This window comes from Candoia aspera, chromosome 14, assembly GCF_035149785.1.
Source record: "Candoia aspera isolate rCanAsp1 chromosome 14, rCanAsp1.hap2, whole genome shotgun sequence".
Classification (NCBI taxonomy): Eukaryota; Metazoa; Chordata; class Lepidosauria; order Squamata; family Boidae; genus Candoia; species Candoia aspera.
In genome coordinates, this window is record NC_086166.1 from 6,331,334 (window position 1) to 6,349,352 (window position 18,019).

At 43.2% G+C, this 18,019-nt stretch overlaps 1 protein-coding gene across 2 annotated transcripts in view; it reads right to left on the bottom strand.

Annotated features, from left to right (window-relative positions):
* The window catches only part of LMTK2 (lemur tyrosine kinase 2), a 37,554-nt gene extending 19,851 nt beyond the window's left edge, over nt 1-17,703 (bottom strand). Inside the window, exons 1-6 of one of the 2 annotated variants that reach the window (XM_063314587.1) lie at nt 17,397-17,703; nt 8,017-8,141; nt 4,573-4,717; nt 2,738-2,808; nt 1,018-1,136; nt 386-473 (exon numbers count right to left, since the gene is read on the bottom strand). In XM_063314587.1, the coding sequence (XP_063170657.1) occupies nt 386-473; nt 1,018-1,136; nt 2,738-2,808; nt 4,573-4,717; nt 8,017-8,141; nt 17,397-17,502 (654 nt within the window). In that variant the 5' untranslated portion in view covers nt 17,503-17,703. Of the gene's footprint in view, nt 1-385; nt 474-1,017; nt 1,137-2,737; nt 2,812-4,572; nt 4,718-8,016; nt 8,142-17,396 lie in introns of both variants that reach the window. The other variant, XM_063314586.1, reaches the window with a different exon arrangement.
* Between the last annotated feature and the right edge of the window lie 316 nt (nt 17,704-18,019).

Sequence of the window (18,019 nt, forward strand, 5' to 3'; positions counted from 1 at the left end):
CATGTTGCTGAATAATGACTGGTTGCATGCAAATGTATTAAAAACACTAAAAAGATGTTAGCAGAGCAACCTGTCTTGCAAGTAACAAGCAAATTAAGCAAATAACGTCCAGCTTAAATAACTCTGACAGACATCCAGCTGACTTTTATTCCATTTTGTTAGACCAATGAATGGTTCCTACTGTCCATGGACAAGAGCTCCACTGTCTTCTGGCACTCCTTTCACTTAAGACTACCACCGAATGGTCCTTCCTTCCCCAGCTCACTGCCCCAGGAGAAGAAAAGCCAAAAACCACCTTCCTCAAATTCACTTCTCAGGGAACTATCAGCAAGACAGACATCAACCCAAGCTCAAACTGCTCTTGGCCCATGTTGCATTTACTCACCAAGTCACAAAATTCAAACACCAACAGATAAGGAATTGCTTCCACATATTGGCCGGTACAGCGGAGAATATTTGGATGCTGAAGAGTGCTGTAAAGAAAAGACCAGAAAATAAATAGGAAGACCAAGAACAATTATTTTTATTTGTGGTTCGTAACACCGAAAACTTGGGAAGAAAAAGGTAATTACTCTGAGTCTGCCAGTATATTGGAAAACAGGAAACACCAAACACAAGGAAACATTTCACAGAAGCCTAATGCACTCAGCAAACATCTACACATTTTTGCAAAGGTTTCTCCTGCTCACATCAGTCAGCTAACCGGGACTCCTGGCAACTCTTCACTAAAAGGAGTTTGCTAAAACTCCTTTTAGCAAACCTTCCTACAATTAAGCCTGGCCTGAGATTTTGGGAATGGTTGCCTCTGGAGCAGCATCTCTCAACCTTGGCAATTTGAAGAGGTGTGGACTTCAACTCCCAGAACTGGAGGCTGGGGAATTCTGGGAGTTGAAGTCCACACCTCTTCAAGTTGCCAAGGTTGAGAGACGCTGCTCTGGAGGGTGCCAGGTTGGGGAAGGCCGGGTCCATCGCTGCATGTCCATTGCTCCAAATGTACCGTTAACAAAAACTACTCACAAATATGGCTCCCCATGCCTCAAGAACCGTTCTTGCTCCTTGGGATTGGCGCTAGCTTTCAACTCCTTCACGACGACTCTAGCCACACTGGTGCCGGTGTAAACCTCCCCCAGCAGAACCTGAAACGACAGAACGGAACCTCAGTTCCGTTTTGAAAACCAAGAGGAGCCCTGGTGTGCATCAAAGAAACAAAGGTCAGCACCGTGTTGATTCAGGGTGTCCACAAGGACCCGGAAAGGGCGTGAGGAGGGGTAATCAGTCCTGGGGGTGGTTAGCACCCTGAAGATGCCCCCATAAATTAAATTAAGAACTTTTCAGCAGCTATACTTTGGATTATATATTTAAGAACATTGTTTTTACTGTCTTTTAATGACTGTGTATTCTGGTTTTATTGTAAACCGCCCAGAGTCGCTCTTTGAGGGAGATGGGTGGTGACTGAATTTGAAATAAATAAATAAAAATAAGCTGGCTGGTGGCCAGATGAACATTAGCTCCAGGTAGCCTGGGACAAGGTCCGGGTTTCAAGGTCCCAGCCAATCTTCCCTGGGCAAGCGCCAGACCAGGAGCTCTACTGCAGGTAAGGAGCGCTCCCTGGCAGCGGTAACGTTCTGCATGTTTTCCAGCTGCCCACCAGAAGTTCTCTTGGAGGCCTCAAAATACAGCATTCTGATACGCAGCTTCAGTTTCTAGGAATAGGAACTAGGCCACTATATTTACAATTACTGCAACAACGCCTTTCTCAGCACACAGGCTTTCTTTGCAGCAGAACCCTTTTTAAACTGGGATTTAAGTTAGGACTCAAGCTTTGGGCTAATTGCTATCTTCCTAATCGCCCCATAGCCCTGGTCCCGGCTGGTTCAGACTCTGAAGAGAGTTTCGGGGTATAATTAAAGTAGGCTTGAGACATTTTGCTTCCTAAGATGTAGCAACAAATGTCATTATCTAATTTTGGATTATTGGTACCCCAGCCTCCAACTTATTGGAGTATACGAGACAGACAATTTCATAAACAGTTGTGAAATCCAATTTACTAAGAAATGCCTGCCCTTATATGCCATCCAAAATCTGCTGGAAAGGACAGCCACTTCCCTCTACTGAACAGTAGTGCATGTGGCTAAAAAAGTGAAAAACCATCAACACGTTTCTCCTATAAACCTGATTAGGTCAAGCTTAGATTCTGTCTAACAATATTTACTAAGAATGGGAAATCTGAAGCTACTGCCCAGGACAGTATTTTAAAATAACACACTCATTTTAACCAAACAGATGTAAGTCGGAACTGGAGTGGTGTGCCAAAAACTAAATTATGCCTCTATGTTCTTGTGGCGGTTACGTAACGAAAAATGCACCAGGCAGAAGCAGACGAACGATCATTGGTTTTAGTCCTTTAGACTCTTGTATTAGTGTGAGAGGGTATAATGAGTTCTGAGAGTTTAAATGGTCATATCTGTGACCACATTTCCCAACAAACCAGGGGTGCTATTCCTCTTTACACAAGCACACTACCAATGCTTGTACCAGCTTCCATCAAAATACTCATTTCAAAAGCCAATGACCAAATTCTTCTAAAGCTGCTTACCACGAAGATCGCAAGCCCATACTTCACAACTGATTCAAGAAATTTGTTGCTGTTATGGGTTCACTTTTACCACTGGAAAATGTTTTAACTGACAGGCACATGAGCAGAAGAATTATAATATCCGAGATACAGGTTTCTTACCTTTCCAAACCATCCGTTTCCTATTTCTTGAATATAATTGAGATTCTGACGGGCAACCTGAGATTTCAGATCTTCTGTGATGTAAGGAAAGAAAACAAGTCAAAAGAAACAGCCACAGGTTTGTGTTTGGCTGGGTTAACAACTCTTTCCAAGAAATCCAACATAACTCTCCCATTACAACAGGACAAGATCATATTTAATCAATGTATAATTTGAAACCACGTTGAATGTTGTGCAAACAGACTTTCCTGTCACTCTCGTGTCTCCAGCATCTGCTCTGGGATATGTGATTTCAGTGGGATGAGACCATTGGAATCAACCCAGGAGTTGGGCCTCTAAGTGATTTCCCACAGATTTGTATTCATTCCCTGTACAGCAAGCAGCACGACCAATGACATTGTGAATCCTAACAGATCAAACCATTCTGATTGCACTGAGTAGAAAAAGGGAAAACACGGAGGCTGGGTTCAGGCCACACATTAAACTCTAAATCCAGCTTGACAAAACACAGTAGCTGCAGTTATGTAACAGGTTATGCCCAAACAAATATTCTATATCAGTGTTTCTCAGCTTTGGCAACTTTAAGATGTGTGGACCTCAACTTCCGGAATTGAGGTCTGGGGAATTCTGGGAGTTGAAGTCCACGCATCTTAAAGTTGCCAAAGCTAAGAAACACTGTTCTTTGTTATGGCCTAGCGTGATGGCCTGTTTCATACAATACACTCAGACATTGGCTGGGGTCCCATAACCCTATTTTAGCTAGACTTGCTTGTTCAGCAGATGTGGACAGGAGTTCTAAGCTCCATTTTCTTGTATGAGGAAGACCACCCCACCATTCCACGTGCCCTTCCTGTAGTTATGAGCACCGGGTCCAGCTTCATGAACATTTCCACGAGAGAACAAGTGATTTCAGTAGCTGGAGCTTTGTCTCCTTTCCTCCATACTACGACTTTCAAGGTATCAGACCCCAAACAGAAGAGAGGCACATTTCCTATCCACAAGAGGCTCATACAAGCTATTCCCATTCATTTTCAGAAAAAGCTACTTTCACTTCCCCTCTCCACCACCCAACTGAGTATACAGGTAGTCCTCGCTTAATGGCCACAATTGAGACCAGAACTTCAGTTGCTAAGTGAAGCGGTCATTAAGCAAATCCAGCCCGATTTTACAACCTTTTGTGGCAGTCATTAAGTGAATCACTGTGGCTGTTAAGCGAACCACATGGTTGTTAAGCAAATCACGTGGTTCCCCATTGATTTTGCTTGTCCAACGCTGGCCAGGAAGGTCGAAAATGGCAATCACATGACCACAGGATGCTGCGACGGTCATAAATGTGAACTGGTTGCCAAGCCCCCAAACATGATCACGTGACCGTGGGGACACTGTGACGGTCGTAAATGCACGCACTGGTTGTAAGTCGGTTTTTTCAGCGCTGTCGTAAGTCTGAATTGTCATTAAACAAATGGTCAATAAGTGAGGACTACCTGTACTTGAGGGTAAAACACAATGAACTCAGCCAGATTTAGTGACCATCCTCCCAGGTTAAATGGGATTTCTTCAAATGTGCATTAGAGATCCACAGTGTTAAAAAAACCTTGACAGTTCGACCAAGTCATCATTCGGGTTGTATCAGTCCTGGTGATTACAATATGACCCTGTGCTGAGGCACAACAGCCGGGCTGGATTCCAAAACCCCAAAAGTCAGCACGTCTATCGCTCCCCATCATATACAAGATTGTATCTGTGCCTGAGACAGCAAGAACCAATTAGTGCCATGGCAGAATACTGGAGAGGGCAGAAGAGGAAGTGCGCGTATCCGACAGGGATCATCATACCTGCTGGAAGTTGGAATTGTGACGGAGCTGGTAGAGAAACACTGGGGACTGTAAGTGTAAACACTTCCGCTGGAGACTGAATTGTTGGTGTGTCTTCTGCAGGTGGGGTGAAGTCTATTTCATCATCAAAATTGTCTTCAAATTCCTACGGAAGCAAAGATTGGCAGGCCAACACGGACATGCCCAATTCAGAAACTCAGAACTGATTTGCGTATCACAAGCCAAACCCAGCCTGGAAGTCTTGGCCGCACCACTATATAGATCACCGACATCCAATGTTTCTAAGCCCACGTCTAACGCTATACTCTCATGTTTTATAGAAGAATACACACTATTCTTTTGTAAAAGAAATTACCAATAGTCAACTTTGGGTTTGTTTAGGGTGTTTCATTCAATACATTACTGATGTGTTTCCTGAACACAATGGCCTGCTAGAGGCTGCTAAACATCAGCTCTTAACCTCCCTCACCAGTCAGGACTACTGGAAACAGATGTTCAGCCAGACAGAGAAGTACAGATACTGGTACTGCCCTTACAAAGGATGGGGTATTTTCACAGACTGCAGATCTGACATTTGTAATAATAGGAAAGGGATCAAAATAACAGTGTCCCCCAATAGTTCAGAGATAAATGTATTTTCCTTTGCCAAAAGGATGACTTTAACTTCCATGTAATTTTCAAGGATTCTTACGCATTTTAAAACACGAAAATGGCAATGCAATGCAAAAACACACCATCAAGATGCAAAGTACATCTCACCTTAGGCCAAAACTAACTTTATACCAACCCTAAGTAACACTAAACGTATATTTGTGGCTTAAGCTGCACATGGTATGGCTGCCGAAAAGGTTTTACTTTGCCCCCCCCCCCCGAACATACACTGAACTTGCAAACCTTGTGATGAACTTGCACACATCAGACACCGTATGGCACCACATTTCTTTGAACAACAAAGAAATTTTCTTTGACTCTTGACGGACCAGGTGGATGGGCCCGTGGCTGGATCAGTAATGGGCTCAGAGCTCCACTTCGACTCAGACGCCAGCAAGGTGGAGGTGGGGTGCTGGTATGGGCTGGTATGATTAAAGATGAGCTAGTTGGACCTTTTCGGGTTGAAGATGGACTCAAAATCAACTCCCAAACCTACTGCCAGTTTTCAGAAGACACTTTCTTCAAGCAGCGGTACAGGAAAATCTTTTTTTAACAGAACTGCTCTGCATAACCTTTGATCCGCTACACCGAAGGCAAACCCTGATTTATGACCGCGGCGTGTTATTCTTCTATATGGCACAATTTCTGGTTCATATATCACACAAAACAAAACACAGGCAAAGCTGTGAGATTCCAGCCATTCTTATTTATTGATGGATGGATGGAAATGGACTTAAGCCATTTTTAGCCCCTCCTGATGTAGAGAAATCACGTGGATAGCAGTTGAACAACACTTAACCACCATGTTCCCCATTTCCAATAAGACTATTTATAATTCAAGTTATACCACAATACAGCAGCCAAAAGGGAGCTTGATTAACCACTGGTTTCATCCAATCAATCTGTGCAAGATTTATCACTTAGATTTGCAAAGCAGGAAAGAAAACCAAAGGAATACTTTAGACAGGCCCAATGGTTTTCCTCTCTCTAGTACAGCTTTAACATTCTCCTTCAACAGCAGACTCTCCTCTTAACTTCCATACACAGAGAGCTATATTAAAAAAATAACATTTGTAGATGACCTCCATTCCAAAAGATGACCTTTATTTCAAGAGACGTATATTACAAACCATGTTATGATTACGATTTCTAAGTACAGAACTAGTCTCATCCTCCACCCCCAGTCCTGGTGTTTAAATTTTTCCTGGGTTCTGCTCAAATTTTTCCTACAAAATCCACATGGATTTCTATTTTAATTTTTTGCCTTATGTCAGTTTCTTTGTACTTCAGCCCACCCAGGAACTGCTAGCTTTGCTGTGATTTAGCTATCCTAAGATAGCTGGAAAGGAAGCAACATAACATAAGGAACAGATGAGCATCCAAGGAATCGGATGGCTGATCAAGGATCATTTTAAGCTCAACAATCATTCAGGTATTTGAATGAATGTTGTTTGTTATCTTGTTTGTTTCATTCTTTGCATCTCCAGAACCCATTATCTTGTTTGTTTCATTCTTTGCATCTCCAGAACCCATTATCTTGTTTGTTTCATTCTTTGCGTCTCCAGAACCCATTATCTTGTTTCATTCTTTGCGTCTCCAGAACCCATTATCTTGTTTGTTTCATTCTTTGCGTCTCCAGAACCCATTATCTTGTTTGTTTCATTCTTTGCGTCTCCAGAACCCATTATCTTGTTTGTTTCATTCTTTGCGTCTCCAGAACCCATTATCTTGTTTGTTTCATTCTTTGCGTCTCCAGAACCCATTATCTTGTTTGTTTCATTCTTTGCGTCTCCAGAATCCATATCAATCCATATCTATTCAACCTTTAGCTATGCATTTGACTGTGCAGAATAGTTCTGGAGTTGCTCATTGCATAACCAAGTGTGAAGCAGCCTAGTGAGATAATGACATCTTGCTGACCTTGAAAAGCTAAGTAAGGTATACAGTAACATAAGGAGCAGATGAGCATCCAAGGAATCGGATGGCTGATCAAGGATCGTTTTAAGCTCAACATTCATTCAGGTGTTTGAATGAACGTTGTTTGTTATCTTGTTTGTTTCATTCTTTGCGTCTCCAGAATCCAAATCAAGTACTTGGACAAAATTCCTCCAAAAGTCTGAAGGCTGCATGCTAGCCTGGGAAGTCAACCCATTTCCACATGATGCTGTCAAGAAAGCTACAAGGGAATTTCCATAAAGTCACCAAGAAGATGAGCTCAAGGGAAATGAATCCCTTTTACTGAATGAACAGCCCTCAAACAATATTGTTACTTTCTTCTGCTTTTTTTCCTGAATCCCATTAGAAAAGAAATGATGGAGGCATTTTTCATTTATTTATTTCAGTCTCTTTTCACCCTGAGATATGTTTATAGTAATGCCCAACAGATCCATACCACCATAAATGTTATCAGTGATTTGCTCTACGTCCACTTTCAATTCCAGTTAGCGATTAGCCTGGTCTAGCACATCTACTGACACTGCTGACCCTACGTTTTCTCAGTGGTTCAATGATCTTGAAACTAGAAGGGCTAGAAAATTTGGCTTGGAATACATTAGCTCTTTTTTGGCCTCTGTGCTTAAATGTGGCAAAAGTACAAGCTTGCTCCAAATGCATACCGATTCTAAATCATTTAAAATGACTTGGAGAAATCACCTTAAGAATCCCAGGCTTCACTTGAACAAAGTGATACATAATATTCCCTAGCATATTTATCTATATCAACATCTGTACCTTTGTTATGGTGCCAGGTGCATTCAGATACAACGGACAAAAGCATTTCTTGATACTACCCACCTTGAAGTTAATCTCTTGACCTTTACAGCAGGAGACACAGTTTACAAGCAGCAGTATCAAAACTAAGAGGCCACAGGCAGAAAGAACCACCAGGGAAAAGGAAATTTCAATGGCTGCCTCCTCTCCTGGAAAACAAATGGGGCTTACGTTAAATGAGATTTAATACATTCAATACACACAGTTGCTTCGATTGGTACACACAGTGAACACTGCAAACTCAAGGAGAAAGGAATTTAACATTTCTCATAATCTATAGCAAACCCCTGCTTGTTGGCATATTTAACTGGATCTTCTGTAAGGAAGACAGCATAAATAATAAGCTATCAGGTTTCTATCCCTTTTAAGGATCAGTGAACCTCAATTTACGGCTTCTGATTTCTGACAATCCCCCTTCCCACGCACACTTCTAATTTAGCACAATAATTAGTACTTGGATTCCTTCATTGTTCCTTGTTGTGGCATATCAACTAGATTATCACTAGCAGACAAGACTTAGTGTGGTCATCTTTTTACTTTTGTTTGTTGTCCTAAGCATAAAATGGTTGATATGGCTCAAATCCACCATAGAATATTTTGCACTAGAAACGAATTATGGCACATGAAGGCTTCCAAATTCTCTAAATTAGACTTGCAGTGTAACAACTGCAGGATCTCCATATTCAGCAGCAGGGCATCTCCAGTTGTTCAGATGCTGGGAACAGAGGAGATTTCTCTGCTTGTGAACTTTCTAGTGGCATCTGGTTGGACACACCTCAAACCAAAGGTTAGATTAAGATGGGATTTTGTCCAAGATTATTGTATCTTGCTGGTCCAGATCAATTTTTCTCTCATCTAACAGATGCTATAAATCTTCCAAATATGACACATGCACAGACTAAAAAGACGCTTAATTATTATTTCTTGGAGGGATCCGCTGATGACATGTATCAGCAAATAATTTTAAATTACTGCCTAAGGCATATTTGCCAAGCTGATAACTAAGTTTTATAATTTGTTTTGATTAGAACAAAACTTCTTTTTTAAAAGTAATATGTGCAATATCAGAGAAATAGGATCAATATAAAAATATATCAGAATTTTGTTACAGAATTTTTATCCCACCCAAATAGGCCAAGTCTTTTTGAGTAGCACCTACAATCAAGGAACAAAAATCTCTGTCAAGAAAAATCTCTAAGAGAAATTATATGAGACTGGGCAAGATAGAATGAGACTCAAGCAAGCTATAGCACCAGTTCCTGAGGTTAATTTCTAGTTTTTAAATAATGATTAGCTAGATACAGCAGACAAGAATGAATAAATATTTTCGGAATAGGTTGAACATGTCTCCACATATGGGGAATACAAAACTGTATTTTAGTGAAAGAAAGTGTTTTGAAAATTCAACACAACGTGCAATACAATTCAGCCTTGTGATACATACAGCCTCCCCTAAAAATAATAGCCTGAAAATAGCTAACAGAGGGAAAAGTTAATTACTGAATGCCACTTTAGTTCTGTAAAATCTATGCATTTTTTAAAAACGAGTTCAACATTTTATGAAACCAGAAAGACAGACAGACAGACCGACCCTGCAACCATTCTACACTTCATGCTGCAATGAAGACTCACAGCATACAGGGAAACTCTGTCGTGCAAGAAATCTCACCCAGAACAAAATTCCGTTCTGATTTGACAGCAGGGATGTGGGAGTTGGAAAGCAGAAGAGTCGGGCCATTGCAGTCACTGCAGTGGGAGAGCATTCCCAAGACACTACAGTAAAACCAGGAGGGAACAAGGACGTAAGCTCCATTCTAAAGGAGTTTAGTTTGAGATCACCCCAAAAGATCAAAGAGTAAGTCTCCAACCCCTGCTTAATCTGCGTATTTGCCTTTAGGATCTCTAGGAGACAGGCTTATACAAGCAGGCAGAACACTGCATTGGAAGCCACCCTGAAACATAAGCAAGTCATGAATGTAAATCAACTTTTATGTGAACGTGCCTGAACCTGAGAAGAACCTGCTCAGTAATCTTGGCTACCTTTCTGATGATTGTCAGACATTCCCTCAAGCGCTACTGCAATTTCATCCAGGCTGCTTTGATGCAAAGCCATCTGGTCACCCGCGTCTGTAAGAGCCAGCTTATGGAGTTTTATTCTCAGTGACTCAAAAAGGGAACATCAAAGGTAGTGTTCTTGAAGACTTCTGCATAATGGTGGCTTTGACCTTTATGGATCTATATATTAAGGAACCAGGATACTTGAAAGATGGGTGACTGTTATCAATTTGCACCATTCCTAAGATTAGAGGTCTAGCTTAGTGCCTTCTCTTTCAATTTAAGTGAGGTGAACAGTCCATCAAAGATACAGGTCGTCCTCATTTAGCGACCACAGCTGGGACTGGCAACTTGGCCGTTAAGCAAAGCAGCCACTAAGTGAAACCGCGACTGTGCTTACAATCTTACTTCAGCTTTCCTTTGCTTTACAGACCTGCAAAGGTCATTGATGTGAGGATTGGTTGCAGAGTTACTTTTTCATCACTGTTGTAACTGCAGATGTACAAGGCAGTTGCTACACGAGGACTACCTATAGGCCCCCCCCATTTTTTTTTAGTAATAGTGCCCTGGCTCTGAATTCCTCACTGGCATCCTGATGGCCCCACTTAATACAATTTTGTTTTCTTGGGCTGTTCATAGGTTAGAAATATGCTTTGTTATTGTTAATGGATAAATTTATTTTTAGCAAGTAATGCACACTCTGGAAAACAGATGCCTTCATGCAGCCTGTTTATGGATTGCCAATGCCATTTCAATTCGGACACATCCAAAATGAACATTCTTCCTTATTGTTAAGAACTACTTTGAGTCTACATTGTGGAAATACTTTCTTAACAGTTAGCCACATGAGCCCTGGCATTATGCTAACGCTACTCTTGTGCAGGAACAAAGCAATAATTTGAAAGCCAGCACCCTGAAAGACACAATATATGTTCATAATGCAACTGTACCGTCAGAAGTTAAACAAATGGCTATTTCAGACCTCTTTGTAAGAGTACAAACAAAGCCGGAAATTAGCTAGAAGAACAGGGGAGGGAAGAGTGTGTCACAATGATATCACACCCGGTGTGAAGTTGCCAAGTCACCTTGCCTCTCCCTTAACAAACAAAACCATCACAGCAATTAATCCCTAGTCACAGGCTCGCTCTCTGCTCAGGAAAGATGTGTTAATCCCAGGAGTCTGTTCAGGGCTGTCTTGAGCCCCCTCCCACCACATGATCCCAACCAATCCGAGCCTCTGATACTGAAGGTGATCCGTCCATCAAATCAAGTAGGGTTATTCAGACCACAGGAATTTGCTCATCACCACCAGATTTATTCTATTAAAAAAAAAACACGCCCTCAAAATCTTATGACAGCTTTTATAACCTGGCATCTCTCCAATGTCTTGAAACTTCAAATTCCCTATTTCCCACCCTGTGAAGTGGCCAGGCGTTCAGCGAGGTGCCTTTCCCAGGAAGCACCCCAGTTCCACAAAGGTTCAACTTGGAGATTAACTTCAAAAGCAATGCAATCCCAGCTCCAAATTGGGTTTTTGAACTGCCCCAGAATAATCAGGCATATTCCACACTACTGGATGATTCAGAAAGATTTTGCACATCCCCAAAGCTGTTTTTTTCAAATCAGCTGGGGACGTCAAATCAATTTACTTTCCCAAGTCAACATGAATTATTGGATCCATGATCCAAATCAAATCAGAACCAATTCACATAAAGGTAGGATAGCTGAATCACTGTTTAACTTGGTTTGCACACTTATGAACCACAGAGAGCTGCCTCTTTCAAAAAGAGGCAACTACTGTATAATCCTAAAGAAGCCACAGATAGAATTCCTGGTCTGCTTGGCATCTCTCATAAGCCCAGGATCAATCAGGCAAAACTCACCATTCCTTTTACATGCTCCAGATCATCTAGACTTCTAAATCTCTCAGCAAAATAGCAAACTCAAGATAGGAAATCCAAGGATACTTCCTGACTACCTTCTTGGCTAATATAAGCAATGTATTATCTACAGGACAGATAAGTATTTCTAACTGTTAACCACAGGCAACCACAAAGGCAGCTACGCAGACCTCAGGAAAGTTAGAACTGATTTTTCACTTCTGTTTTCCAGATTCCCATGAAGGGGCAGGAATTCTGGTCAATTATTTTTCAATGCACTGTGACTGTACCTTTACCAGTCTTCAGCAACAGCCGTCAAGGACAAAAGGAGAGAAGATGGGAAAAATCAGCAGGTCCTGAGTAGCAGTTAAGAAAGCAAAAAAAAAAAAAAAGTAGGTATCTGTACAGAACAGAGCTGTAGCATAGTATGGATACCTTCAGTGTGGTTTGTACAAACATAATCTAAGGGGCAAAAGAAAGGTCCTACAATTGCCAATCTTACAACAATCCCAATATATATATATATTTAATATAAAAGCTGTTTCTTACCTTTCCAGAGCCTATGTGTTGCTCAGATAAGAACAGCTCCTTAACAAGGCACATATTCATCCCTCTTAATTAACCTTACTGTTCCAGAAACTCTAAATTCTACATAAATGTGGTATTAAAACATACAAATTAGGCAGATTATTGCGAAACAGTACATGATTCTGTAACTCGTTCTCCATTGGCGGGGACCACTTTTCCAGAATGAACTACAAGGAATAAAAAGCGTGTTTTTTAATCTTTACTTGGAAAAGTCATTTTTGTCAACCCAAACCCAAACACACACACACCCCTTCATATCACTTGTAATGAGACCTACTCTGAAGACTTGGAGCACGCAATGGTACCATTAATATCTAACAGAGGATTCCTACTGTAATAAAGCACAATATGAATAAGATGGTTCATATGTCTCATTCAGTCTTATCTACCAGGAAAAAACTAGGAAAGGAAGAACAGTGTCTGGCACCTGTATCTGACATGAGGTTAAGCAAGTCCACTCCAATCAAGGTGATAAGCCAGGATTCACAAGCCAATAACACATGGAAGTTGAAAATGGGCTTATGTGTTCATTTAACCACAATTGGATATTGTATAAACCCATCATCTTCCTGGTTTCTTTATTCATGGGAAGAGAGGAGTCAATGGCTTGTTTATTCTTGTCATGGTTTATTAAAGCAAGATTTCTGACCAGTTATATTAACATATATCTTCCTTTCCTGACATGATTCAAAACAGAAGCCTCAGTATTTTTCAATTAACTCTATTAGATCCACTATTTGGGCTGGCATTTAATGAGTAGGGTTAAATAGACTAGGGCCTCCTAATTCACTCTTAAAACAACAGTATAATACCTCATTTTACTGGAAGTTGCATTTTCTATTTCAAATTTTGCTCCTGGCATGGGAAAAAAAATAGGACTATAAAAGAGAGAATTTCAAGGAGAGAGAGAGAATTCTGAACCATTAAGCCCACACCGTAACACGAAGCAGAACGCAGAAGACGTGTGCTAAGCTTAAACGATGCAAGCCAGTAAAAACCCAGGGAGGTATGTAACAAAACTGGAGCAGCAAGAAACGAAATACCGTGTTAACAGTAAGCAGGAGGAAACTCTGCCTGCACGCTGAAGTCCAAACCCCCAAAGAAAATACAATAAAGAAGAACAACACAAAGATCTCACGAACAATGTCATCTGCAGTTGGAGCAGCCCCATTAAGGTGGATCCCTGCAGTTTCATACAGCCTTGGAATTGAACAGAAACTACCCCAAACTTCAGGGCTTGCCACAGAAGGGGCAAAGTCACTACTAACACAGTATGTGAATTTTGTGCTCGCGGTGTTAAATCTACACACGGGATGACGCAGTCAGGCAAGGTTATGTTTTCCAGGTGTGGGGGGTTCTGTCACCTGGCACAGTCAGTGCTGGCCAAAACATCTGGAGTCCTAGAGTCTGAGAAGACTTAAGCAGAAGCAGAATGCAGAAACGTCGTCTCTGATGCTGAACCATTTCCATCAGTGTTTCTCCAACGTGGCAACTTTAAGATGTGCGGACTTCAACTCCCAGAATTCCCCAGCCAGCCAGGCTGGGGAATTCTGGGAGTTGAAGTCCACACATCTTAAGGTTGCCCTGTTGGAGAAACACTGATTTAGACAGTCAAGCAGGTATGCGTGGAAAGCAAAACAAGGCTCTATCCCTACATGTTAAAGCAATAGTTCTGTCCTTACAAAATGTAAAACTTGCGTCTGATAAAGTGAGATCAAAGGTCAAAGGTGTTTTGCTTTCACACCTGAACGTACCCATTGACCACACTGGGGAAACGAACATCCTCTGACATTTCTAAAAGAAGCAGAGATCTTCGTTCAGTTCTGGGGTTGCAAGGACAGACCGAGGTAGATCAGGTACTAAGAAGAACAAACTTCCTCAGCCTTTATTAACAGCATAGCAAAGGGGCCTTCAGTCATAACACCTCACGGCTGCATAAGTGGCACTTGCTGAGAAAACTGAAACAGAAGGTCTATCTGCTAAATTCTCTTTAATCATCCAGTTTTGAACAGGATTGTAGCAATTATCCCAGTGGAAACGTAAGGTAGTAAATCTGTATATATTAATGGCAATTACTCCTGAAACCTATGCATTTTATTTGACCGTATGCATTTTCTTTGAAAGTAATGGCTGTTATGTTCAATGATGGAGCTGACATGCAGTAAGTGTGCACAGAACCAATGCCTTAGTATATGTGGGAATTTTGTTACAAATAAGATGTTCTACTTTAAAAGCAGAAGGAAATTTATCAAGGGATAGGTACACCAGTCAGTTTCAAGGTCGCCACACTTCCCGTTTCAACACAGAAACTGCAGAAGTATGAGAACAGAAAGATATTTTCCAGATATTGCACATCACAGTTCCCATTTCTACCATTACATACAAAATACATTATATTACACTATATACCTACTATATTTTGAACGGCCCTCACAACAGTACAACGAACTGTTTCAAATGTTGACATTCGGCCACTTTCAAATTCCTTTTTGGCCCCTATTGAATTTATACTTCATCAGCCACATTCCAACAGTTTCCAAATTAAGAGGGAAAAGAAAATATGGAAGTCCAAGAAAGGTTGCATCACTTGCAGCAAAAGATATATGGAAATGCTAAGATAAAATACCTTTGCTTTCTACTAAGCTTCAGACAATGGCAATAATCTTCTCAGGGCAATTATAATTTATTCAAGATCTGAGATTAATATAAAACCAAAGATGACTCCATTAATCAGGCAAACAGATTCAGCTCTATGACTTCCCTCAGGACTAATATCTGAATCACTATGGGGAACTATTTCATAAAAGGTTTGATTTACAGCAGTTAAATCCAAAAGACGTAATAACCAGTAAGTTGTTTCCCTTGAAAAAGATTGAACACATTCAGAAAGATTATGTCTTTGTCACAACAGCCAAACAAGGTTTAGACACAGAATGACACTGAATAACCATTCTTGGAAGATAAACAAACAGGAAGAACTGTTCAGGGGGGTTCCTTAAATACCTGGGAACAAATGGAACCAAGACAGAATAGTGATTCGGACAGACAGTCTTATCCACTGTGGCTCTTTTTTTTTACATTGTGCTACTAAATGTTTGTGTAATTTGCCTACACAACAACAGGTTTGCTCCAGAGAAGGAAAATCTTTATGCATGTGTAAAGGGAGATTTGATTATAACAGCCAACAAATACCTATACTTATATCTCTTGTATTCACAGAGGCCAAGAGTTTCATGGCTTTTTAAAAATTAACCAGGTTAACATGGCCGTTTTCATAAACTAAAGCATACCATCACTACTGGCATGAAGCGTTTTGCTAACTGGGTAATTTTTGGACACCAGCATACAGACACATAAAGCAGGCCAAAAGACCCAAAATGCAAAAATAATCTTAAAGCTGTGATGTTTCTACCCAAAACTCAGGCTTGTCTAAAAAAATATGCAAAGTGTAAACTGTAACAGCAGAACTGAACAATCTTTCTTTTCTCCCCACTTTTTTTTCCTTTCATCTGGGTAAGGTGACATTCTTCGTTTCTCACATGCATGCACACATCTGCAAATATATAACACGGGCAAGAGGGAGCGAGCCAGACGTCTCACCTACATTCTTTGCCCTAAGCGTTTCCAAGTTACCTTTTTTCCACTGTAAGCTTCTTGCAAGCTGTGAACTTTCCAGGATGCACCCCAATGGCAAGATACAAATAATAAATCCTAACCCCTGATTGCTGTTGGCATATAGATATTAATGATGAAGAACTGCCATATAAAAGAGGGGCAGAATGGGTCAGGGAGGGATCATGAAAGCAGGGCAAGAAGCAAAAGGCTTAAAACAGAAGGAAGGAGTCTTCAGCTGAGCATCTGGAAGAATTTCCTAACAGTAAGCTATGCCATAATGGAAAAGACTACTGTGGGAGATGCAGAGACTAACCACTTGTTAAGGAACAAGAATTCCTGCAATGGGCAGGGGTGGGACTAGATGATCTCCAGAGTCCCTTCCTTACATTCTGCGATGTTGTATCAGGAAGAATTTCCTAACAGGATGAGCTGTTCAGCAATGAACTGGGCTGCCTCAGGACACAGTGGAGTCTCCTCCACTCCAGGTGTTTCAACAGAGGGTGGATGGGGGGGACACTGCACTACTGGTCCCTGCACTGGGAGGGTGGGCTAGAGGACCTCCAAGGCCCCTTCTATTCTAGGATTCCACAAGTCTCAAAGCCAAGTTCTCCCACAGCCCCAACTCAAGACGCAGACCCACCGGATGTCTCCAACCCCCTCCTCGGCATTCAGGTTAGCCTACCTCACAGGGCTGTGGCGAGAAGCTAGTGGAGAGAACGAAGCCTTGCAACCCGGACCCGGATTAGCACTGCAACCCAGGCCAGCATTTTTTGCAATCCGGCCCCCTGCAGAAGGATTGGCCTCCCAGGGCGACCCTAGGAGCCGAGGGGAGCGGATGCTGGAGCCTTTGGGGGAAGGCGGATCCGTGCAGGGCCCCGAGCTGGAGGAGGAGGAGGGCGACAAGGGAACGGCCACCCCAGGAAGGGAAGACGCCTCCCCATGAGGAAAAACGCCACCCAGAGCCCCAAGCGTGAGATGGGCGCTGTAAAAGTTAATACTATATAAATTAAATACGAACAAATAAAAACGAGTTAGGGGGAGAAGGAAATGCTGCCGTCACCGCCTGCCTTGCCGGGTCCCGACGGCCTCCGAGCGGCCCCTGCCCTGCAGAGGCGTCAGACCCCCGCTTGGCCCTTGAGGTGCACAACAACCCGGCCAGGTAGGCCAGGCTGGGCGATCCGACCCGAACCCGGGAGAGCGTCATGGCGGGGGGGGCAACCAATCCTCCTCTCGCCCGCGGCCTCCCGCCCCTCCCCGGCGTCTCACCTGCCCCCGCTCGCGGCAGCGGAGCCGCCTGGCCACCGCCAAGCCACAGGCAGCAGAGTCCGAGGCCGCCCCAGCCGAGCCCGGGGGGCAGCAGCCGGCCCGGCATCCCTCCGCCGCCTCGGGGGGCTCCGGACGAGCCCTCAGCGCCGCCCGCGCCCGGGCCTCTCTCGCCTCAGCCCGCGGGGCTCGAGGGGGCCGGCATGGGTTCCCGCCGGACAAGGGCGCAAAGCAGCAGCAGCAGCAGCAGCAGCAGGGCGGGAAGGCAGGCCGGGCGCCCGCCGCTCCGCTTCCCTCACGCGGCGCGGCCGCTCTTCGTCCCCGCCGCCGCCGCCGCCGCCGCCATCTTCCGGGTTACCTGAGAGGACGACGCGGGGATTGGCCGCGGGCAAACGATTGGCTGGCCGGCAGTCCAATCGGCGTGGGATCCGCTCCCCGAGGAGGCGGAGGCGCACGACCGCGGAGGAGGGGAGGCTCGCCTGGAGTGACAGTCGCGCCGCAGCCAACCGGAGGCGCGCTCTAAGTTGCCCAGCCTCCCCCGCTTTCGGAGGCGAGCGCGTGGGGGGAGGGGGGAAGCAGGCGAAGCTGCAAGGGGCGGGCTTCGGTTCCGAGATTGGCAGGAGGAG